Genomic DNA, 25,663 nt, shown 5'->3' with positions numbered 1-25,663 from the left:
TTTATCTGTATGAACCGCATGCCTCTGTTTACTAAGAACTATTATTGCACTCTAAAGCAAAGCAAGAATGTGTCTTGGTGTGTGGTATGTCTACAACGAGGAGAATGTAAACTGTGCTTGAAATATGATCTCTTCTGTTTTAATCTCCCAGGTTCCGAGATCTAAGAGAGATTACAACCACATGCAGAGTGTTTGAAGTCATCAGCAGTAATTACAATTGTCATTTAAAAGCTGGTTTCATCATATTGTTATGACTGCTAATTAATAGTATCATCAATTTTAAACGAGGTATTTCCAGGCTTAACTGGCACTGGCTCGTGTGTTTGTGTTTCCTGTAGTTGCATACAAAGGCTAAGGTCAAGGTTTTAGACCGTCTAGGCATGGCTTTCAAAGAACATTTCAAGGACAATAAGGCCCAATAAAGGTGTGTGAGAGTCTCAGCTCCAGCCCTTTAAATGAATCATACCTCATTTATCAGATCAGTTCAGATAAAGAAGCATAAATCATGTCGTCTATATAAACATTCCTGATTATGTTTGGTGATCATAAAAATGAGCCAAGTGTATGCATGATTCATGTGGGGAAGGCTGAAACCATGTAAGAGAATGATTTGAAAGGCCACCAGAATCTGGTGAGCTTGAACCCTCTGTGGTAAAATAAATGTCAAGTCTCTTCTTACATTGTCAGATCTTTTTGGTGATGTGGTGGAAATGGAGAATCAAGGTTTCTCAACAGAAGCCTTCAGCAAAATGTCCACTTTTACGTTCATTGTAACTAGCCGAAGACTCCAAACCGAGAAACTATCATAGCTCAATAGCTGCGTACAGAACTTGACCGGAGTTATCTAACCAACTCTTCTTTTTCTTTTCTTTTTTTACATTATGCTATATCATGGTGACACTCCAGAAACCAAAAAAGTGTGACATGTAACACAACCACATGACTAAGCAGTGTGTGTACTGTGTTACATTGTAGTCTCTGCAGTGAGGCAGAATAACGGCACAACAGTCCTGCCTTTTTAAATAGGCCTTGTGAAAGCTCGGATAGCTATCTTGGCTGTCTTGCTAGCGCTAGCCCGTTCCCAGATGCTCAACAGTTAGCACTTCAGAACGTCACAGAGTTGTGACACCAGGATTATCTTGATAGTGCATATGATGACCGAAGACATTGTCAAACATACACACATTACACAGTGGCCTCATCCCAGAGTCAATTATTATTCTGACAAACATAACATACCTTATGCTTTAAAAATCTGAGAAACGCCATTGTTTGTTTAAATATATTTTACAGACCAAATCTATTTTTACTGTTAAATCTTCAGTGGGAATTTTACAGCCCAGTGCGATGATTCACCAGCTGTTGCTGCTAAACAGGGAAGTTTCTGAGACCCTCTGCAGGAGGCTGGGTACACCTTTTCCAGGAAGCTGGCAGTGGGACAAGTCGTGAAAGGATGTTGTCTTTACTACACCCAGTGTTTTCAGGTCTGGGGAGGAAAGGTGGGTTATGATGAGGTCAAAGTAGCTGAATTGTATTTTCTATTTTTGTCTCTTTGAAGGATAGCGATATCCATCCTTTGGGGGTCTGCGGTTTTTCTCTTACCTTTGACGGAGACTGTGACATGAGAGAGGAAGATGATACAACTCAGAGGGAAAAGAGAAGAAATCCAACTATTGTGAAGTATAGCAATATCTTTGCATTTGGAAAATAGTCATATTATAGGCTATACGGATATTAATATCACCTGTTTTTATATTAAAAGATTAACTATAATATTATCTATATGTTTCCCTGTGTCATTGTATTAGAACTCAATTAGATAAACAGCAAACAAGTAATGATGTCTCTTAAAATGATGGGGCACTTGGTACCTAATGATGATCTGGGAACCCCATCAAGGAGCGTGAACTTGGCCCATAAGCACAATGGAGCCGGAGTCAAAGAGTCAGGCACGATGAAAGCATTTCCCGTCCATTGACCTCTTGTCATTCCAAGCCCGCCGTGCTATGGCGCGAGATCAAAACAAAGCCTTTGTAATCTGATCCACATTCAGCATCAAACAACCACTACCAACAAAACAACAAACCATGAGGTAAAAGGGTACAAAAATAGTCGGGGAAAAGGCAATAACACAATGCCATTGTATCCACAGAAACACACATGGGAGACTGGCATTTTGTCTGCTTAAGTTTGACACGTGTCTCTTCTATTTTTGATTTCATTTATTCCCTCTTAGGTTTGTTCCTTTGTGAGATGTTTTAGTCAAAATTAAAATGGCAAGTAGATATAATGCAGGCATGCTAGACAAAAATGGCAATAATAGGATCAAATATCCTCAACAGTACAAAGATGTTGATCTCTCATACACTTAGAAGCCAACAATTAACACAGTCTATCAAGTTTCAAGAGAGTTGGAAAGTTAGGCTTTTGGAATAGCATAAATTCCACACAACGCAGGTGCAAACCGTATAACTAAAGTTATGATGAGTGAAAAACCTCAGGCTCTAAACAAGGATGACGTTCTTAAATCACCCTTTAAAACATCTTAAAGTTAACAGAAGTAGTATGACAAGTATGCCAGTTATGTTTGTTGATTTACAGCCCTTTTCATGCAAGACATATGAATGTAGTGTTACTAGGTGAAATTCAGTCCACAGAAAAAGGAGATGAGATTTTCTACTGTTGATATATTGCAAAGGGAAAAATCAACATGCACTCCCCGACTGTAGGAGGTTGTGATGTCCATTCAGAAAGACATAAACAAGCCATGACTCATCATGACACACAAGGTTCCCTTTAGAAAAACATTTTCTTATTAAGCAAGCCATTCAGATACAGGGTTAGGTTGTTGTTTTGCGACATTAAAAGAACGGAACAATAAGAGCAGAATAATAAGGGCCCTGAAAATGAATGGTGATTAATAGAGGCTGTTTTTAGACGCTATCCCATGAGGTAGACATATGTGCCATCACATTGTTATGTTGTGACACCCTAAGCATTACAATTCATCACAGCCTTTGAAGGATCTTTTGAAGATGAAGTCCTTTGACCCAGGAGAAGGGTGTGTCCTGTGTGACATCAAACTAATGTTTAAGTAATCTTTACTCGTTTGAAGCTAAACAATGATCTTTTTTTCTAAACCCTTACCAAGAAAGTGTGTCGCCTAAACATAACAAAGTAGTTTTAATGCATTTATTTTCAACATCGTCAACTACGTGTTTTTATAAACTTGACTTAGACCAATTTACCGCAATTTCTTTGTAGTAATTCAAGTCAGTGTTGTGTGAAAATGTGTTTTATATCAAAGAGTTTTTCACTTTCATTGTTGCGTTAGCCCTCTGAATCAAGTTGTTTTTTTCCCACAGATATTATGTTTTTAATTGTATATAATATGCAATAACTGCTCTTTGGAAACTTTAATCACTGCTGTCCATAAACAATAAATTATGTTTTATTACTGTTTCTTCAGTGTTAAAAACATACACAGTAAACTGCTAAGCAACCGCTCTTAGTGAAAATGTAAAGCTGTAACGTTGGGAGTAGTTTTAAACACCTCATTATGATTTTGGCAAAGATTGACAGCAATAAATGCACCCTTGTGTCATTCAAAGCTTTTTTTGGTGTCATTATTATTCCTTTAACCTTAGTTTACAACCTAAGAAAAAGTGCAATTAACGTCATATAAAATCTTGTGTGCAGCCACTTTGGAAAAATGTAAAAAAAAATGCATACGGTTAGGATTTGAAAGTGAGCCCCTTAGCACAGATAATGCATTAAGTGATGACAGTAAAATAGCTCCATTATAAAAATAGCATAACTTGAATGGAAGCTGTCAGTTAGGGTGAGGTCCGTATCTAAACCATCCGAGGAGAGGCAGTGAGGCATACATTTACAAATAGCTCTGAAATTCCTGAGTGCTATTCTTCTAGGGATTGTAAAGCTTACTTAATCGGCTAAATGATGAGAAAGACACAAAGTATAGTAAACAGCAATGACTAATGTCTCTTTCGAGTGAATTCTATGCTTTGGGATCAGTGTTGACAAGAGTGACTCCTGTCTGGCACGCGATGTGGGCTTTAGGACATAAACAAACCTGCTTCTGGCACCGCCTGAGGCTCACGTGCACAACTTTCCTGATATAGGAACGTCCCGGGTCCAGACTGGTCCCTTGAGAGAGCCACCTGAGACCACAAACCACTTTTTTCTAAAAATCCCTAATTTATGTGAGAAAGAATTGTGAAAAATAGATGTAACCGTCTTTGTATACAACACAAGACAACTTGGAATGAAACAGCCACTCTGTAGGGTCTATAATGAGTATTCTGATCACATATTTTCTATTGTGCATTAAAAAGGTGAATATGCTGAGCATCTCAAGAAACCTATCTATCACAGATATCACACATACTTGCTCAATATGTTAACTCATGAACACCAGACAGAGATAGGATATCCAGTAAACGATAAGTTATGATGTATTTTCCTCTCTGACTACCTTTTACTCTTTTACCTTTTTACCTTTTACCTTTTTACTGTTTTATGACAGTATGGGCCACACCTTGGTTAATCTTTAACCATATTTATATAGTAATTTCACGGAACTGAGACATCCTTTGAAACAATAAAGTATCTTTAGACCATGACAGAATTTAGAGAAGCAGGTGGACAAGGTGTACCTGAAGATTAGAAAGCTAATAGCATGTATTTCAACAATGCCTTGTTATTTAAAGACTTTATTTACATTTCAACTGCAGTGCTGACACCAAATAAAGTATATGAGTAGTTTGCCTCTGATCTTCAGCTTTCTGACGTACTCTCACAAACCCCAGTTTTTATCATGCCCTATATTAGATAAGCTACCGGGGAACTGTTTTATTGCTGGAATTGTCTAAAGGGCTGTATTGTTTCCACCTGGTAAAAAGAATCAGCTCCAGATGCACTATACTAATTCTAATCCACACTTTTATCAGCAGTAATTTATCTTTTACAGTGCCAAAGAACTTTAGAGAATACGGTAATCTATGACATGACCAGGGCTTTATTCATAGATAAAAACAGGTCACAAGGTTTAATATCACATTAAATCTCTCTGTGTTTGTTCGTGTAGGTGTGGGTGGGTGTGGGTGAAGGGCTTCTTGTTAACTGTTTTCACAGCTGAGAGCAGCAGAGAGGCTTTTCCACACCTCTTGACAGCTGCCCAGTCACGCTATAGAGACACAGCTCTCCCCCTCTGACTGCACGGCCCTCTAAAGTTGGAGTTACAAATAAAAAGTCTCACTTTTAACAAGACAATAAATGATTTTAGGGGCATTTGATCTTTTTTTGTTATGTTTAATTTTAAATAATATCCTCACCACAAGCAAACCTCGAAAGCAGTAATTGATAAATAATCTACAAATTAGAATGGCATCTGAATCATATTAACCACATTAAGGCATTCAGTGCAAAAGCGATACTCCTACTTAATCCTACTTAAAGGACAGAAACAACTTTGTTTCTATAGGTAAATACACATCTGCGTTGACAAATATGACATGTGGGGTACCTCAAGGCTCCATCTTGGGGCCTCTTCTCTTTAACGTCTACATGCTACCACTGGCTCAGATAATGAAGAACAACAAAATAAGTTACCATAGCTATGCAGATGACACACACATTTACGTAACAATTTCACCAGGAGACTATGCTCCAATTCAAACACTGAGTAAGTGCATTGAACAAATCAATGACTGGATGTGTCCGAACTTTCTCCAATTAAACAAAGATAAAACTGAGGTAATGGTTTTTGGAGCCAAGGCAGAACGTATAAAAGTTAGCGCTGAGCTTCAGTCTGCAATGTTCAAAACAACAGATAAAGCCAGAAATCTAGGTGTAGTCATGGACTCTGACCTGAGTTTCAACAGTCACATTAAAACAGTTACTAAATCAGCCTACTATCACCTAAAGAATATATCTAGGATTAAAAGACTAATGTCACAGCAGGATTTGGAAAAACTTGTCCATGCTGTTATCTTCAGTAGACTTGACTACTGCAATGGTGTCTTCACAGGTCTCACTAAAAAATCTATTAGAAAGCTGCAGCTGATTCAGAACGCCGCTGCTCGAGTCCTCACTAACATTAAAAAAGTGAATCACATCACTCCTGTTCTGAAGTCTTTACACTGGCTTCCTGTGTGTCAACGAATAGATTTCAAAATACTGCTTCTGGTTTATAAAGCACTGAATGGTTTAGGCCCAAAATACATTTCTGACCTCCTGCTAAATTATGAACCATCCAGATCTCTCAGGTCTTCAGGGACTGGTCAGCTTTCTGTCCCCAGAGTCAGAACTAAACATGGAAAAGCAGAGTTAAGTTATTATGCTCCAAATATCTGGAACAAACTCCCAGAAACCTGCAGGTCCGCTGCAACTCTGACTACTTTTAAATCCAGGCTGAAGACTTTTCTTTTTGTCGCTACTTTTAATTGAACTATTCATATCTTAGACTGCACTGTAACTTTTATCCATGTATTTTTTCTTTTAATGTTTATTTTATTAGCTTTTCTTTTTAATGATTGATTTTAAATGCCATTTTCTTAATGTCTTTAATTTTTTGTAAAGCACTTTGAATTGCCTTGTGTTGAAAAGTGCTATATAAATAAACTTGCCTTGCCTTACTTTCTACACAAATCAATCAATCAAAAATCACAAAGCATTTGATAATGTGATTGATATGATCCATGTTTCCTGGCGTAACCCTAGGGTGCATTGTTCTCACATGGCTGCAGTAGTTACATGATGTTTAATAATCAGCCATTAATCTTTCTGTTGAGTGAGCTATTGTTTATTTTATCAAGTTAGAAAGAGAAGTCAGATAGGGAATCAAGAGAGTCAGAGGGATGACTGCAATACACTTAGAGTAAAAGTGCTTTAATTTAATATATAAACACATGTACCTCAAAGCTTAATGTGTATGAAGGCAACACATCATATAGGATAATATGTCAACTTGAAGAGAGACATATTTCTGACTATAACATCTCTGACTGCAAGAAACCAAACCAAGTAAACCTCCAAATAATCCTAATAAAACTATTGTTTTGCTGCATTAGAGATCTCTCTTTTTCAAACTATTGATTTAGAAATGCCTGTAATATTGCAATAATCACTAATAATAAGACAAGAGCCAAAACTATCATTAACACTAAAGAGAGCACAGATCAGAACTTAGTTACATAAGCAAGCAAACGTCATGTTTCTGTTGACTGCAATTTAATTTGGCTACCATTGTCCCTATTTAAAAAGAGTGTGTGTGTTATTTACACGTGTAGAGTGCTTCTTAGTATATAATGCAGATAACATTCCCTTATTCCCTTAAAAAAGACAATTTAATTATAGTGATCAATTAGTGGCATATTTACCTATGATGGTGCTCTCCTCACATTTATTAAAAAGCATTTATTTAGTTCAATGCAGTATTAATTCTAATTGAACATAGATAATGACTAACACTGCATGAAATGATACAGTAGCAATTCTTAATAGTGTATTTTCCTGTTTGTACTGCAGTCAGTTTGTTATGTTCAGGAAGTCACAGGACCAGCTCAATAGCTTTGAAAATGTACTTTTTCAGGAACACTCCCTCTTGATGTAATGTTTACAACCACCAATAACTACCGTAGAGAGTTGAAATTACTTGGGGTTTGTAAACACGTTAGATACAACTGGCACGTCGGGACTGTATATGTTTGCCATATTTGATGGTATTTATCATCTTTGTGAGTTTGTGTAATACATTTATAGCTCACTTTTACATTGGCATGAACAATTACAATTATAATGTGTTGTTATTTCATACGAGTGAAACAGCAGCATATCTTTTCCACTAATCGGCCTATCATGCTATTTTACGAAAGCTACAATATAATAAAATCAATAGGTGTATACGTTATCTGGAAGTTTAATTGTTTTTTCTTTGCACATTAGCTTAATTTTTTTGGGGCTTATATAAGATCATGCAGGGCTTAATTCTAAACCTAATTTGTAGTAACCCAACAAATTAGTGTTGCATCATGAATATTGTGTGTACAGCACTTAACCAATGACTAAGCATGAGAGGAAGTATTTGGAAACGAGCAAATGCGTTTTCAAGGTCATGTCTAAGTGTCCAGTCTATGTAATTAAGCCACAGGAAGGATTAGTTATGTGGAACTAATAACCGATATGCTTTGTTTGTGCCAGTGCAAGGCGTGCACACAGTGGGTTGATCAAAGATCTGATGCCACACACACACACACACACACACACACACACACACACACACACACACACACACACACACACACACACACACACACACACACACACACACACACACACACACACACACACACACACACACACACACACACACACACACACACACACACACACACACACACACACACACACACACACACACACACACACACACACACACACACACACACACACACACACATACTACCTATACTACCGTGGAACATTACGTGGGTGGGTACAAGTTGCACAGAGAGCAGCTCATTCAAATCAACTGCTTGAATAATAACATTGATGTTTCAATTTGTGTTGGCACGATAACCATCCAAATAACATTTTTATATATTTTGTGTACGAATCAACATACTGCTATTCGAACCTCCTTCCTTGTAAGCTTGATATTCAAATAATAATTTGAATGTCAGTCAGGGACAGGACATAGAAAACTCTCCTTCTCAGGAAACTGGTGTGTGAATACAGTAAGCCATATGTCATTTCAAAAATGTTCATAGAGGTGTGTTCAACCATGCCCCCTGCTGGGCCGAAGAGACAGGTTGGCCCATGTGTCTCAGCTGTATAAGGAGCTGATGAGCCATTACAAATACTACTCTGACATTAAAATGTCACAGAAACACATTTATTTTCTGTCATAAAAACTTGTCTTCAAAAGATTTGAAATAATAATAATAATTCCTTACATTTATTATAGCGCTTTTTCAATGACTCAAAGCGCTTTACATATACACACATTACACATATATCATACATGCAATGGTCAGATACTGTGGACAATACCCACAGGAGCAAGTTCAGGTGAAATGGCCATGTTTTTAATATGTTCACACTTCATATGATGATCTCTACAAGGGAATGTTATGTTAATTAAGCCTTGGAAATGTGTGAGTTTATTCAAATGTCTATTATTTATGAATCATTCCTGTTGCTCAGTTGTCTTTAGTGACATATGCATACAATGTATTACAGTAGGTTATCATTGAGCAATGATGTTTAAAGTGTCAATGTATCCTCGGATCATATTACCAAAAACAACAGTTCTATACAAAAAAGCACTGATAGTATACAATACAGTAATTTATATTGCAAGCAATTAACTGATCAGGCTCAAGGTTAGGTTTGAGAGTAAAACATGGAATTGGCGCATTTACTATGGGCCTCGAACCTAGTGCAGTTGCAGTCCTATAGAAAGAAAGAAATACATTCAGTGTGTATCCTTTTGAGTTAGATGGGAATATTCTACAAAGTTTAGTGCATTTTCAAAAATAAAGACAGATATTTTGTGTCACAGAAAATAACAAAAAACATTTATGTTATCGCAAAATCAAAAAGCAATAATAAGATTAACACTTAAACTAACAGTGTTTCAACTTTTTAGTTTTAATTGCTTTCAAATGTTTTTCTAAGATTTGTAAATTAAATTTAAAGTGAAATTAGCTTAACACTTTAAGCTAATTTCACTTTAAATTTAATTGCCATTTGTCTTCTATTTTACAACGTTAGAACAAACAAAGGTCTACTATTGGACTACTTTTGATATATTTATTTGAAAGTAAAATTGTAATAATTGTAATAATCCTAGTTACCATAGGCTCAACTTCTGATTCACTGTCATTATAAAATCACATAATTCATTATTGTATAAAACTTTGTAAAGGGAAATGGAATTTGTGTTTACATCTTCAGAAAGTTTCTCGGCTACGGGTGTTACGATTTACACCATGTTGAATAGTATTACTCAAAATTATTGCATTATATAGTCAAAACAAGACTAGTCCCACACCACATATTTTGAATATCCCAGACATTATGCTTTGAGTTTTCCAGATATCTTATTGCATGTATACCTGCTATGAGATAAAGCCACAACTCAGGCTAGATTGACTTAGACAGCATTACAACTATAACCTAGCACACAAGAACTCCATTCATTATGTATTGACAGACCAGCTTGTCGCTAATCCTATTTATCACACAGCAAATGAATATTCTTGAGGCAAATACATCTTGATGTTGTTTCTACTGATGTTCGGAAGCCCTTTTAATCCAGCACCAGGGTGTCTCCCTGCTGTACCAGTCTGTAGCATGTTGTTCTAACCGAGGTTGTTAAAACCTCCACACTGATGTTAAAAATACATTCCCCCGGGGCTTGAAGAGGTCTTAACATTTAAGCAGGACAGAAAGCTTTAAGTTGCATTTAATGGAAGGTCAATATTAGTGTAAAGTTTGCTGTGTGTCCTTTTCATTTTACACCTCGGAGAATGTGATTGCAGTGCTGCACTTGCAAATGAATGCTGCTTTATTGTCTTTTGCCATATTCTCAATCCACTCTCCAGTCTGAATCTTGAGCTGTGGATCGTCACACACAGAAGCAACTGAGAGGCCATTTGGACATCAATCTATAGGCTTTCACTCATGAAAGCTTCAATGTGTTTTACTTTGTTCATTCAGAGATTACATACGGTTCTATGAATCTTTGTTATCTCACTGGTTCACTTCTAATATTAACATCTATTTTCAGTTTTAGCCATGCTAACCATATGGCAATGTTGGTCACCTTACCGATTTGGTCCAGACTTAAATATCTCAACAATAATTTGATGGATTAACATGACATTTCATACAGACATTCAAAGCTTTTTCTCTAGCATCAGAAGTCTGTAATCACTCATACCAAAATAGTAAATAACCAAAAATGTTTATTTAGAAATGTATCGTGCCCACATTATGCATTCTAATGATTTTATTGATCCCCTGAATTTGAGTTGAAAATGCATGTCTCAAGCAATTTAATAAATTGCCAAGAAATGTACTTTTGATATTTCTGTGGCTTTCCCATGCCTGTTTCTGTACCGTCATCTTGTCTATAATCCTATTATAATGGTTTAACAATTCATACATTTAAAATGAATGACAGTATCCAGCATCGGCTGAACTTCTAGCGCATTACCGGCTTCACATCTTAACATCAGCATGCATTTTCAGCATGGTAGTATGACGACCTTAGAATTAAGCTCAAATTACCAACCTCAAATAGCCAGTATGGCTGCGCTTGTATTCCAGAGCAGTGGCAGGAGCATTCAGGAAAATGCATTCAATTTGAGTCTGCAGTTAAAGAGCACAGCACATATTCTCATATAATTGGATGACCATTTTAGTTTTCACTTCATTTCACTGTAAATTGCATGAAATTATGAGCTGTTTTGTTTTGTTTTGATTTTGTTGTATGTATGTTTATGTATGTTTTGAGTGTGTGAGGACCCCAGGAAGAATAGCCAATGCTCATGCTAGTGCTAATGGGGATCCTAATAAAGACATAAAGACATATTCATGAATTTGTTTCTCTCTTTTAAATGTGGGTCAAAATTATTCTTGAGTGACGGCTTGAGGTTTAACAAACTTTCTCAAAATGAGTAGCCAGTGTCTCAGCGTGTTTACATTGAGGTTCTGCAGCTCAGAGTCTAGTAAAGAGAGGATCTCCTGAGCCTTGTGTTTATTCTGTCTGTTTCCTGTGTGGCTGTTTGGGAGCCTGTGAGGGAAGACACACTGCAGTCGGAGGCCAATCAAACATAAACACAGAACAATGGATGATGGACGAAGGAGCTTGTTGTTCCAAATACATAGTTTTAGGGTATAAGTTGGTGCCATTTAAGGACAACTTAAAGTTGCCCAATGTCCAAGTTGTTGAAGCATTCAGCATACACACTTAGGACATATCATTATACCTCAGATTCCTCCCGAAGATTTTATCTAATGAGCTCTGCCCTTTCCGGGTGAATTATAGCCATTAAGAAACGTGGTATTATCCCCCTAACAGGCATATCTGGAGTGAAAGTGACTTTCATGACACAGCTCTTTAACTCTCTGGGGTGATTTCACTAAGTTGTATGTTTATCTTAACTAATAGGCCCCATGATGTTTGCCAACCAACCGCAGCTGAAACACATTTGACCAACAGGCTCATGAGTTCGACCTGCTGAATGCCAAGCGAGTCTATCAGACTTTGATCCGCCAGCTATCAGGGAAACCTTGCTGCACTATCAAAGCACCATCCCTCCTTAGAGGAGACTTGTCTTTCTTATCAAAACAAGAACCCGGCCTCTGCCTCGCACAGCTAGAACCCAGCTCCTGGGTGGTCCTTGGGCTTAGCTGCGTAATAACAGTGCCTATATGTTCCAAGAAGACGGGGAATACAGCGAGAATGCTTCATTTCAGCCAGATAGGAATCGCCTCATAACCTTGATTAGACTGATAAGGCAAGCTGGTGTAAAGCTTGGTTTCTCAAAATGGACTAAATGAAATGTTCGCAAGGCGGAGACATGTGAACCAAAAATGATTGTATGCATTATCAAGATTTAAGTGATTTCATATGTATACGTTTAATATCCCATGCATTTGTTCCATGCCCATATTTGAATGTGTGGAAGTCTGTGTGAGGCACATCCTTGAGAGGTAATGGGGAGGAGCACAGTTAGTGAGAATAGGAGGATGTGCAAAAACAGCATTGTGAGGTGCTATATGCTGTGTTCTCCTCTCTACTGTCCCATGTCCCCGACCCGGACCCCGACCTGGACTCTTTGCAGGAGTGAGAGAAGGGGGTGTGCTCTGTTCTTGTCTATCCCGTTTCCTGCCTTCCACACCAGCTCTAATTAGAAATTTGGGTGGCCCTGTTTATTTACATGGTTGAAATGCGGCGAGGTTGTATTTATATTTTCATGGCGCGTTCTCAGCAGTGCTGCATTACATAGCCTTCCCCTGAGATCGCTGTGGGAGAGGGAGAGGATTGTAGAGAAACCCAATGGTTGATGTGTGTGTGCAGGAGGGAAGACCAATGGAGGTTGTACGAGGTCTCATTTCCTTCATTGTGAATCTGCACTGAATGATCTTTAAGGTAAGACCTTCAAATAATCAATGTTTCCTTTGTGGCTTAATTAGGTCTGTCTGCAAAAGAAAAAGACTTAGTGATTAGTCATAACATAAACAACATACACAGGAAAAGAAACGATAGAAAACAATACAAAAAACATAAACAATATTTTAGATGCATTGAACAAATAATGAACTGTACTCTTAGCAAATCAGACGTCTCATTAAATGATAGGTTTACGCATTAGAGTGAAAGCAAGAATCTGGTCATCAACTAGGATTGAAGGATCACAATGATTATGCTGTATGTAACGTTGCATGTGTAGTTTAAAATACGGGCATGCTCCTATAAAGGGTTGTGCAAAACACTAAGCATTAGGACAAAAATACAAAGGGTAAGAATTTTGAAAAAGTCACAATTGCAAGTATGCTGTCAATGAAAACACTGTAGTTAAGTAAATTGAAGGAATTGTGTACATTTCTAATCCGATAATGTGAGTTAAAGCGGTTGAATAATTACTCTATACAGGGCTTCAGTTTTGGAAACTACACACAGGCCCAAGCCCCTGGAACCCAGAGGTCTCTCAGGTCCCATATGTATACATGGATAAAAATGATCCTCAGATGAGCCATGTCAAAGTGGTGGCAGTGTGTGTTTATCTTTCAGACCGGGGCTGCTGAGTGGCGGAAGGCAGAGCTTTCTAGTCAAGCCGTGGCTGCAGAGAGCCTGGGCCTGACTCTGGATAAAGTAAACACAAGAGCACACACACACACATACACACTCACATACACTCAAAGGGCTCTCCCGTCCTCCTCCCTGCCCGTCAGCTGCAGACCACACACCCAGACCACACAGAGTCTGAGAACAGTCCGAGTCACTCTCACGCAACACGGCCCACGAGCTGTCACTCTGACCACCTCTGTCTCTCTGTGTGTCACTTGATGCTCAAAGCAAAGTATTGGTGTTTAGAAAGACCAAAAAGCAAAGATGTGGAATCACATGCTTTTTTTAAATATGAAATTAGGACAACAAGAGAGTAGGATTGGGTAATGTGAATACCTTTATATATACAGTCTATGGTGAATACAAATCAATTGAGGGAATTCATTATACAATACGTTTGTGCACTCCTGCATGTGTGAATGTGTGTGTTGGGGCAGCGGTGTTACAGAGCGATATGTCCCTGGGCCATTAAGAGCGATCAAAGGGTTTGTGAATGCACTGATTACTGCAATCCAACCTAAATGTGTAAACATCGTGTTTTCTTTCTTTCTTTTCTCACTTTGCATTCAGAATTCATGCTGTATTTCCACAAAACTATACCCACCAACCAGGGATACATCACTCCCTGCTGGTCATTTCATTTATTGCGTGCAGTCACTTTGTTGGTTGTTAACCTTGAAGGAAATCCGCATTGCGCTAAAAAGAATGCTGCACTTCTTCTTTGTCTGATGACATTAAGCGTGCCAGGTAGACACCATATTGTTCTGCTTATCAAGCCTTATCTGTTTACATTCATGTCCAGAGTCATCTGATTGTTTCCCAGTACTTTGTTGCTCCTTATCCGACAGCTGTTATTGCTTTCCTGCCATCGTAATGTATTGGGTCAAGTACATTGTTATCTGAAGAGTCTCAGATAACCACAGACATTTAAAAACAATTCAAGCTGATTTATTGATGCGATAAAGATTTCATTTACTGCTGATGGGAAGCAATTCTCCTGCCTCATGTCATATGGCCAGATATAATTATAATTAGTAATACTATGATAAAAAGATGGAGATTAATAATAAGTGTATTTACTCAGACACACCCATGTCAGTTTTTTTGTCTTGTTTAAAGTCCTAATAGTACAATCTGTCAACAACTTATCTTGGCAATTGTTCCCATCAGCCATTCCTATTAAGTAGACAGCCTCAGCAGTGGGCCTGTAAGTGATGATTGGTAGATTTTCAGGGTCAACATTTGTTTAAAAAAAAGGAATATAGGGTCAACGCCCTTCTTACGATGAGGTCAACAAGCAGCATCAGCCAGAGTTAACTGGGTTAAACAGGACTGTCATCAAATCCAGGGCACATGTCTGACCCTAAACAAACTGGGGTCATGGACTCTGAGTCTAGAATTACCAAAGGTATGTTCTCAGGGATAAGGTTTTTAAAAGTGTTTGTTTTCAGTTTCCCCTGGACACTATTTTATATCTAACGTTATATAATGACAGATACAAATGAGTATATAGTATTGCATGACCACTGTAATACTATGACCACTCATAGAACTGTATGTACAACACCTTCACAGTATTGTATTACCTGCAGCTTGGGGATAGAGTACACTTCAACATGACTTCAATTTTAACTGAGGATTTAGCAAGATATATCAGAGTCGTTCCAACTTGTAATCCTTTAAAACAACAGAGTCAAATCAGACTCCTAATCAAAGGTTAAATAATGCTTAGAAGACTGAAGATGTATCACACATTTTCTAAGATACTCTACAATCAGTCCTAAATTGTCTCATCGAGCCATAACTCTGATTCTGAGCTATTTGTTGATCTGTTCTACACTTACCAGCAGATGTCAGCAAAAGATAGCTCCAGTTGTATTGTGATACACCCCCATTTCTTTATTGCCTCGCAGCATTGATGTCAGATGAAATAAACATACAATAAATGCACAAACCTACTAAATGCTTCCGGAATATGTAGCTCAAAATCACAACAACAGAATCATACTAATGTATTAGTATCAACAACTAATACCGTGATCCATGATAATGCCGCTATATCGTCTTATTAGCAGTGAAACTCCCACAACATATGATCCATGGATAGGAAAAGTAGCAATAACAGAATAAAAAACATTTACACATCAAATAAACACTGTTTTTTGTGAAGATATATATTTTGGCGCTTTTTTTAAGGTGGAAAAAACAAGCATAAAGATCAACATCATTTTGTTTGATGTATCAGCAGTTGTCTAAACAGATTAAGCAGCTGTCTGGTTAAATAGTGACTAAGTGAAAATGTTGCATTCATGGTAGTTTCATTTCTCAGTAATAACCTTTTTTTTGTGAACTTTGGGGCATCAGTTGACTAAGATGTCTGCTGTCCGATGTCGCTTGGAGTAACGGCTCATTCGGGCGGAAAAACTGAAGCCTGACTACAAATGATGTGGCTTCCTGCAGAGGGGGAAACACCATGGTAAAAGTGTGAATGTGCTTTTTTTGTTTTTGTCTTTTTTCTCTCATCCTCCACCCCTTTGTTTGAAAATCAGAAGATATTTTAAAGATAATACATCAAAGAAGACATGAGTAGTAGACAATTCATCATTTTATTCCTATACTCTTTTTTCATTGTGATTTTTCAGACACTTTGTACAAAAAGCTCTAACCATTTCTTTCTGTATGCACTTTTCGTGTGATTTCCTGTGTAGCTTGTCCTGAATGTTTTACTTTAACTGTTAAGTGTGACGTGTAATGGGTGTGCATGACCGTGTTAGTCACTGATGTTGTAGGTGAGGGAGTCACATGTTTTTATCCTGAGTCCATAAATGTCAATTCCTGATAACAGTAATAGTGAAACTGTGTGACACACACATGAGCCCACCTACACACATGCACACACATTGCCCTTTACTACACACACCTGAACACACACTGTTTATCACAACATTACACTGTACATGGAGCTGGTAACAATTTTACTATTACGATTTGATTTTAAATTGGTTAAATAATAGTTAACAACATGTCAACCAGGACAGAATCTAACTGACTGTGATGTTTGAGGGGGAAAGTGATTTATGGTTTAGGCAAACACTCACAAAAGGAAAAACATTCCCGCCTGTGATTTTGGTCAGACTTTTGCCATTGTGAAAGTGATGTGGTTTAAGTGTGAAGGAAGTATATGTAGAGATCGAAACTCTGGCCCACAGAAGAAAAACATTACAAAACATTATCCTATACTGCAACATCAGCCTTCAGGACTTAAAACACTAAAGGGAATTGCATTATTCTCACTATTGGATGTTTAGGTCCTATGATAAATACACAATCTTCCATAGGTTGTTAGGATCTGAAAATAGCTTTTGTTTGGACCAGTTACCTCCAGTGTGAGAAGTCCTACAGGCATGGGAACCAGAGAGCTCTTCTCTGGCTGAACTTGCACAGACACCACAAAGGTAGTTTTTCTTCCCATTTGTGAGGCCTTAAGTTTCAGGTCAAGAGGAACAGGTACAGTTTCTTGCAAGTTACAGGATGAGTGTGATGTTTCCAGTCAATCACCTTCAGTCCAGTCAGGTCAAGGCCACCCTCTCTCTCTGAGGAGAAGGACCTTGAGGCCCAAGCGGTTCTCTGGTTGTGTTCGGTAAGCCAGTGGTCACTTAACCTTTATTTTGTAGCTTTTGAGAGGTTTGCATAAGTGTAAGAGGTTTAGTCAACATGTGGTTTTCAAAGAAGATTGTTCCAGACACCTTTTTTGCAGTATTTCACAAGATAAAGCAAGAAAAAAAAATCAATGAATAGAGAAAAATGAATAGCCATGATTTTATGCAGAAAAATATAAATATAAAAATATAAGTTTTCTGGGGACTTATGAGATCACCTTGTGACCCGTTGTAGATGTTCAGTTTGGTTTAATTTAACAAAATCAGATGTCTTTAAAAAGTGACCCAGATTCAGCAGAAGTTGTAGCTTCACCAGTAACTTCCTCTACTACACCACCAGACCAGCGATAACATAATTTTTTTATCAAACTTCTTCTTTTCTTTACAATGAACCAAGACTCCAGGTTAACCAAGGACCAAGCAATTATATTGTTGACTTTTCACTTGCTCACTCAAGTAAATCGCACAGCAAGCACTGTATGTGATAAAAGTTTTGAATCAGAGAAAGAGCTGTGTCGACTAAGTTTAAAAGGCAGAGTTTGTGATTGTGCCACTTAAGTGTGTGAGTGCAACAAACACATGGTCAAACCTGTGAAGATGCAATAAATATTCATTCATGCTCTGCTGTGTCCCTTTGACATATCAGTGTTTGTCTTAGGGGCCATTCTTCCTGTGCACCTGTGCTAGTACTTCCTGTCTCAGTCGCCCTTCGCTCCCCTCATCCCCCCAACCCTCAAACCGCATCCTTCTCACTGTCACAATAATACTTGTAGAATGAAAAAAAAGCCAGTACTATACAGTCACAGACATAAAGGCTACGAAGCTAGGTGTGCAAGTGAAAACAACAGGGTCTTCCCCATCTTTACCCCTCAGTACAATGCCAGCTTCGACTATCTACAGTACTCTGCAGTCATAAGGCGTGAGAAATGGTAAACTATACATTCACAGTTATGCCCTACTGTGTGTGTGTGTGTGTGTGTGTGTGTGTGTGTGTGTGTGTGTGTGTGTGTGTGTGGTGTGTGTGTGTGTGTGTGTGTGTGTGTGTGTGTGTGTGTGTGTGTGTGTGTGTGTGTGTGTGTGTGTGTGTGTGTGTGTGTGTGTGTGTGTGTGTGTGTGTGTGTGTGTGTTACTCCTGAATATGCTGTAGGGGTCTCTGGAAAGGATAGTCGACGGTTAGAGATGTATTCTGTTCCTGGATGTGATCAAAAGCCCGCAGGTAGTGGCCATTGTTCTGCTGGTAATAGTGCACCAGTTTTTTGGCAAACACTGGCTCCACCTAAAATAAAACAAGGTATGTGTATGACATATATGTGACTGTATTTAGCAACTGCCTCTTTAGTCGTATGGCAAAAAATAACTGAATTACTTACGTCATTTCATATTGATGTTATTTTCAATTAAAGACAGTAAGTGGAAACTGTTAAGGACATTTAGCTTTAGTTTCTGCTAAATAGCCATGCTATCTCACAGCTAGCACATTAGTGCTTCATGTCAGGCTCACCCTCGGGTGTTCTTTTTACAATAATGACCGCCTCGCTGCACATTATCCCTATTTGGCCTTATTTTAAGTTCCGTAAACTTGGTAAGAGCACATTTAAAAAGGTGTTTTCACAAACATTACACAAGTTACTAAACAAAAGGTCAAATTCAAGTACACTTAAAATGTACTGGAATGTTGTGTTAGTAAGACAATACTGAGGTCTGTTCCATAAAATAGCCTCACTAATGCAAACTACCTAAAACCAATTATGGAATAGCCATTACTAATAATAACAACACTAATTAAAATCTACCATGCTTTAAATAAATGCATTGAATTACAAGGTAAAGCTCTGTAGCTTATGGTTACCTGTGCTGTGATCATCTTCCTCTGGCGCTGTTGGTCGGGGTACTCGTCTCCAAAACATATCACCACCTGATATCTTGGTACATGTCGGCCATTATGGACAAAATCTTGGAGCTCTGAAAGAAACAGAGCAATGAATGAGTGCTTTTAACACAAAAACACACTCCAGGACTTCACATTAAAAATAACAGTAAATTAAGAATTAAAATCCCCAAATTGCAGCACACTTTCCCTTATCATGGTGATTTTTCTGGAAACTATTGATGTGGATGATGGAAATGTCACACAAAATACTATGTGGTGTGGTGGACCACAGGAGGTGGGTGGGGACTCCACACAGTTTGGCCCCCTGTAAAGAATGTGACTTGATCATTTAGTGCTACTTCTGTGAGGTACTTACCCAGCGTAAGAACTTGCAGCCTCTCCCTTATTATTTTATCTTTCACAACACAGCAATCTTCAACATGACCACAACAATCATAATGAAGTTAAACTAGCAGTAAATGACAAATCCATAAACTCTGTTTCCAAATAGCATCTAGTCCATTGGATAACAAATACATGTACTGTATTGAATACCTGTACTGAAAATACATTTCATTAATTTATGTACTTTAGTAGAATTTTAAATCACTTATGTGTTACTAGAATCCCTTTATTTAGGAAATCTTTGCTTTTTAGTGTATTTAGCAGACAGCTTAAGTTACAACTGTACATATTCAAATGTTATATACACAACATTTGATCATGGAATTAAATATAGCTGTAAAATCAAACTACCTAACTGTATATAAGTACTTTAAATTGCTGCTTACATGGTAATACTTTTTGATTTAAGATATTTCTTCAGAGGAGAAGACATACATTTAATAAAATAAGATCAAATCAACTTTAGCAACAATTACAAATATAAGACTATTATTTACAATTTTAAATTGTATTATATTTATATTGTCAATGGATAGAGGCTGTCATATGATGCTTCCTTTGAGGAGAATGTGGTCTGACACCACATTAGCCTGACGCTAGTCAAAAGAACTCTCTATACAAAAATCGGAACAAAATGAGTGCTTACCAATGAGAAATTGCTGGGTGTCAAACAGTTTGCATGGCTGCTCCTTCTCCAGCTTGTTGGGTTTATCCATATATGGAGCCATGGGTCCCTCCCAGTACACTCGTCCCTGGCAGAGGCGATCAGCATATAACCCATCAGCCGTCATCCACAAAAGCACACCCTTCTCCAGTACGATAGGAAGCATGTCAGCCCCCTGCCTCTGAGACTCGGGGTACGGGAATGGAAAGAGGATGGTTTCCGCCCCGCTGTGAAGCTTGTCCTCTGAGCTTGAGGAAGAAGAGGAGGAAGATGATGATGGAGAGGAGGAGGAAGAAGAGGTGATCCGACATCCTTCTGGGCTGGTGGTGGTAACCTCCTTCACCATAGACTCTCTGTAGTATAAGGACACATGCAGGGTGAAATCTGGAAGAAAGAGAGGAGCGTTTAATCGATATACCAACAAAAACCCAACAACTCACAGCCTGAACATATTGGAGGCCTGAAATGTCAAGCGTAAATACAACTGTTTTCTCAGTATTGTTGGCATGCAGAGAACCACTCACTTCTCTATTATAATTACAATAATATTTTCACCCCTTTCAAGAAAAAACAACAACTATTCACTATCATGAGTTTAGAATGGGGAAGTAAGAACGGATTTAACAATGTTTTTGAGGGGTTTTTTTTCTGTAAATGCAAATATCTTTTAAATAGTAAACAAGCTCATGGGTAAATGTCTTTCTGAATACGTCCACATATATACTGTATGTTAAATGAGTGCAGGATGATTCATACCTGTTATGGCATTACTTTGGTCGAATGAGTACACAGGCAGTTGAGACTCTGACAGGTAGGTGTGGAAGGAGAGCTGAAAACCTGTGCAGTATAAACAAAAAAACACTGGTCATAATTAGAGTAGTTGCTGTCAACAGCCACTGCGACACTTATTTTCAAGAATGAAGGTCTTATTTAATCGCAGACATTTTAAAACACTGGATTACCTACAAGTCACTAATAAAACCTTTTTACCTGATAAAGTTGCAGTTAAGAGATGGATACGAGCATCACACAATGATATACATAGGTAAGATTACACACACGCATCAGTACACTTTATTCTATGTCAGACTGCCAGTTTTATAAAATAAAAGCATTACACAATGTTAGATATAGGTGTCTTGTACACCAAATGAAATTGGATCACATCTGCTAGTCATTAGAGTCACACTCACATAGATGGTCAACAATTCCATCTATATATTCTGTAGTTTTATAAACCTGGCCGCATCATACCATTTTCTGTGTGTGACCCCGGCCAAGCCCGGCTGAACGCTGACGGGTAGTGGCTCGAACCATACTGCAGCTCTGCATGTGGCCCGTGATGATGTGGAGGAGGAAGAGGTTGTTGTTCTGGGGGTGAGTAATCCCTCCAGTCCCTTCTCTCCTGAGAAACCATATAACCAGATACCTGAGAAGGAACCACATGGACGGTCACTCCGGAAAGACTTTATTAAACCAAGACATTTGCAATCAGAACACTGAAGATTAATTGTATGTGCCAGTCTATAGCATGCAGAAGCCACAAAACAATCTGCTGACCTGGTTCTGCGGAGACGTATAAGGAGGAACATAGCCATGGGAATTTGCATGTGATGGTGTCTCCTCCATACTCATCTTCATACCTGTGTATGTACAAAAGGAGTAAAGAAAAATCGGATAATTGGTCCTCAATATTTACTACGAAAGCAGTGCTTCTACCATCCTCCAAAAAAAGAAGTACTAACATATTTGACAATTATCAAGGATCATAACACAGTTTTATATTAAAGAATAAGTGTATAGTATATATGATGCTTAGAGCACTGTGAGGTACTGTATTTCCATTTAAGTAATTGCAACTGACAACTGACTAAATCCTGTTGATTTCGTTTTACTAGCTCAGAGAGCAAGAACTGCTCGGGTGTGACAAAAACTGTTGTATGATGGCAGAGACTTAGTTATGCAAGGCTGGAGGTCGCCTGGTTGTGTTATGTGCACCCGGCGCTTAGTAACCGAAGCCCTCTAAAAAAAGCACTACGGCCTCTTTGGTACATGCTTTGGCTTCCTTTGTGCTTCCTGCCTCATCAGACACAACTGCAGAGGTACATATGTGAAATGTGGCCAATAGTATGTGAATAAAGTTAGATGCTATGTGAAATGCAGGAGTGTTGTGTAATGTAATCAAACGAACCATAGCTATGAACAGCTTTACATTTTACAGCCTGTTATCAAATTCTAAGCATAAACTATTTTACTTATCTTGAAACATCTGTCACCACATGCATTGGTGGCTGAGTGTGTTTCTCACAAACTACACTGTATGTTAGATAGATGATGTCTGCGTGCACGTACCTCTTTTGGCTGCCTCTGGAATTATTCTGTAGACTTTATAGGGGTCTGTGATGTCCAGTTGGCTTCTTTGCACTAACTCATCAAAGTCATTGCTTTTATTAAGAGCACAGCGTAGTCTTGTTTTCCATGTGGGGGGGTCTGGCTTGTCGACTCCTTCCTTATATTTTCCCTTAAACAATGCCCATGCCTGAAACAATCATTTAGCAGATTAATATACACTACCTCTTCTAACATAGACATGACTGAAGTACCAACACTTTTTTTAAGTTGGCCTTCTGAGGAATAGTTTTTTGCATTAACACAAAATCTATATATGTGTTTAAATGCAACAGTTGGAGGCATCAGGTGCAGTGTGAGAGGAAAGGTAGGATGGTCTGACCTTGAAGAGAGCAGCATCCTCGTCTCTGTTATAGTCTTGTTTTCCTGCATGTTTCCACGGAATCCTAAAGATACTTTTTTCTTCATTTTCCCAGACCAGGCCACCATAGAGTCTGCTGTCAATCTGATCTATCAGCCACTGTCTCAGTTTGCCGTTGCCACAGCTGACTGTCAAGCCACTGTCCTCGTCCAGGTTCATCTCTGCAAAAATAAAGAACAAAATATAGCGTCTAACCGAACAGTAGGCCCAGCAAAGTGATGCAGTTATAATTATACTTGTTGTAAGGCAAGGCAAGTGTATTTATATAGCACTTTTCAACACAAGGCAATTCAAAGTGCTTTACAAAAAATGAAAGACATTAAGAAAATGGCATTTAAAATCAGTCATTAAAAAGAAAAGTTAATAAAATAAACATTAAAAGAAAAAATACATGGATAAAAGTTACAGTGCAGTTTAAGATATGAATAGTTTAATTAAAAGCAGCGGCAAAAAGAAAAGTATTCAGTCTGGATTTAAAAGTAGTCAGAGTTGCAGCGGACCTGCAGGTTTCTGGGAGTTTGTTCCAGATACAGTATTTGGAGCATAATAACTGAACGCTGCTTTTCCATGTTTAGTTCTGACTCTGGGGACAGAAAGCTGACCAGTCCCTGAAGACCTGAGAGATCTGGATGGTTCATAATTTAGCAGTAGATCAGAAATGTATTTTGGGCCTAAACCATTCAGTGCTTTATAAACCAGCAGCAGTATTTTTGAAATCTATTCTTTGACACACAGGAAGCCAGTGTAAAGACTTCAGAACAGGAGTGTTGTGATCCACTTTCTTAGTTGTAACGTAAAGTGTTTCTTTAAATTAATCTGAGAATCTAAGATTGACGAGATGTTTGGTTTATCATAAAACAGTACAAGTTTCATTAGTATAATTTCTACTGTAGCTAAAATGACTTTTCAATTACAATACTTTTAGAGATAAAAGAGATGTTAGTGTTAGTTAGCACTCCCCCTCCGCAGCCCTATAGCTGCAATATTAGCAATCAATTTGAATGCATTTTAACTAGCCATGCTTTGGATTCTTTTGGCCAGACTGATTTTAAAAAAAAAGGATATGACAGTAGAGGTCCATGTGGGAAGTCTACTTCAGGTTTAGCACCTACATATCTGTGAGAGAAAAATAACTGACTCATTTAAGACATGTATGACTAGAAACAAACGTACTGTAGCGTAGCTATAATTAAATTATAGCAGAGTTTTAAGACAACTGCCATTATACATGATGCAATATATGTATGCATGTTTTAATATAGTAGTACATATACTTAATTACATTATCCAGGTGCTTGTAATTTACTGAAATTCAATGTGAAAATACTTTACTTTGTATACTTTGAACCTTTACTCCACATTTGAAAGAAAATATTGTAATGTTTACAGAGATTAGTTACTTTGTAGGTTCATATTTGTATTACAAAGATTAAATTGACTTGTGAATTATGACATACTATCATAAATATGAATATAATAAAGATGTTGAGGGTATCTCCACCTTTACCAGCTGCAAAATTGCAATTGTTTTCCATAAATTGATCACTAATTAGAATCCAGTGATATAATACGTATGTACTTTAATGTATTAATATAATTTGGTAGTACTACTTTTACTTAAGTAAAACATGTGAGTTCTTCTTCCACTACTGTACTGCTGTACTGTATAGGCTATGCTAATAATACATTTGATCACTATGACTTCATGTGAACAGTTCAGTTGAACTTTTGGTATTTCTTAAATGTATTTCAAGATTTATTTAACTTACACGTCTTCTAAATTCAATAACAAACCAATGTTATCATTAGATTAGAACTAGCAAACGTTATGCTACAGAGGTGATTGAGATCAAGCATTTTATCCTGACTGAATTTGCTGGAGTTCATTGGTTCAATACAAATGTAATGAATAACAATGTTGAAAATACATTTAAAAAAGGAGCTTCTGCAGCTTACCGTTGATCATGCGAACTCTCCCCGCTGAAATCTGTTATTAATGTATCGGTTTACTGTTCTTAAATGTTCTCACATCTTGATTTGTTACAGGGAGGGGCCTCTCGGTCTCTGAGAAGTTGAAGAGGAGATGCGCAGTAATCAGGCGCTCATTTCTGTGAAATGTAGCGCCAACGCACTGCGGTGGGGAATCCCTCTGAAACCGTGAGCAGACACCAGGACCAAGTGGAACAGTTACCTGTACATCATTTTTCCAATGTAAAATATTTCCCCCACGTGTTTTTTGTTTTGCTTAAAGCCTACACGTGCAGTCTAATTTCCAGTGACAACTGTTGATTCGTTTTTCTGTTATACGGGGGAAACTAAATTGAGGCATGAGGAACCAACAAAGTCAAAACATGGTTGAATCCGAACATTAGTTTTTGGCTACATTAGTATTACTGCCCTCCAGTGGCTATCA

General features: G+C 37.9%; 1 protein-coding gene across 1 annotated transcript; it reads right to left on the bottom strand.

The window, feature by feature from the left end:
* Nucleotides 1-16,475: 16,475 nt before the first annotated feature.
* On the bottom strand, nt 16,476-25,317 carry irf4a (interferon regulatory factor 4a). The gene is made up of 9 exons (XM_034104785.2): nt 25,207-25,317; nt 23,212-23,411; nt 22,833-23,019; nt 22,041-22,123; nt 21,735-21,909; nt 21,237-21,317; nt 20,463-20,864; nt 19,391-19,503; nt 16,476-18,817 (listed from the first exon to the last, which is right to left on the bottom strand). Exons 1-9 carry the CDS (start codon nt 25,214-25,216, stop codon nt 18,668-18,670), a joined length of 1,401 nt encoding a protein of 466 aa, XP_033960676.1. The 5' UTR covers nt 25,217-25,317; the 3' UTR covers nt 16,476-18,667.
* Nucleotides 25,318-25,663: the final 346 nt, after the last annotated feature.

Source organism: Pseudochaenichthys georgianus, chromosome 17 (assembly GCF_902827115.2).
Source record: "Pseudochaenichthys georgianus chromosome 17, fPseGeo1.2, whole genome shotgun sequence".
NCBI classification, from domain to species: domain Eukaryota; kingdom Metazoa; phylum Chordata; class Actinopteri; order Perciformes; family Channichthyidae; genus Pseudochaenichthys; species Pseudochaenichthys georgianus.
Note: the sequence above shows the minus strand (reverse complement) of the source record. Positions and strands in the feature narration are given on the sequence as shown.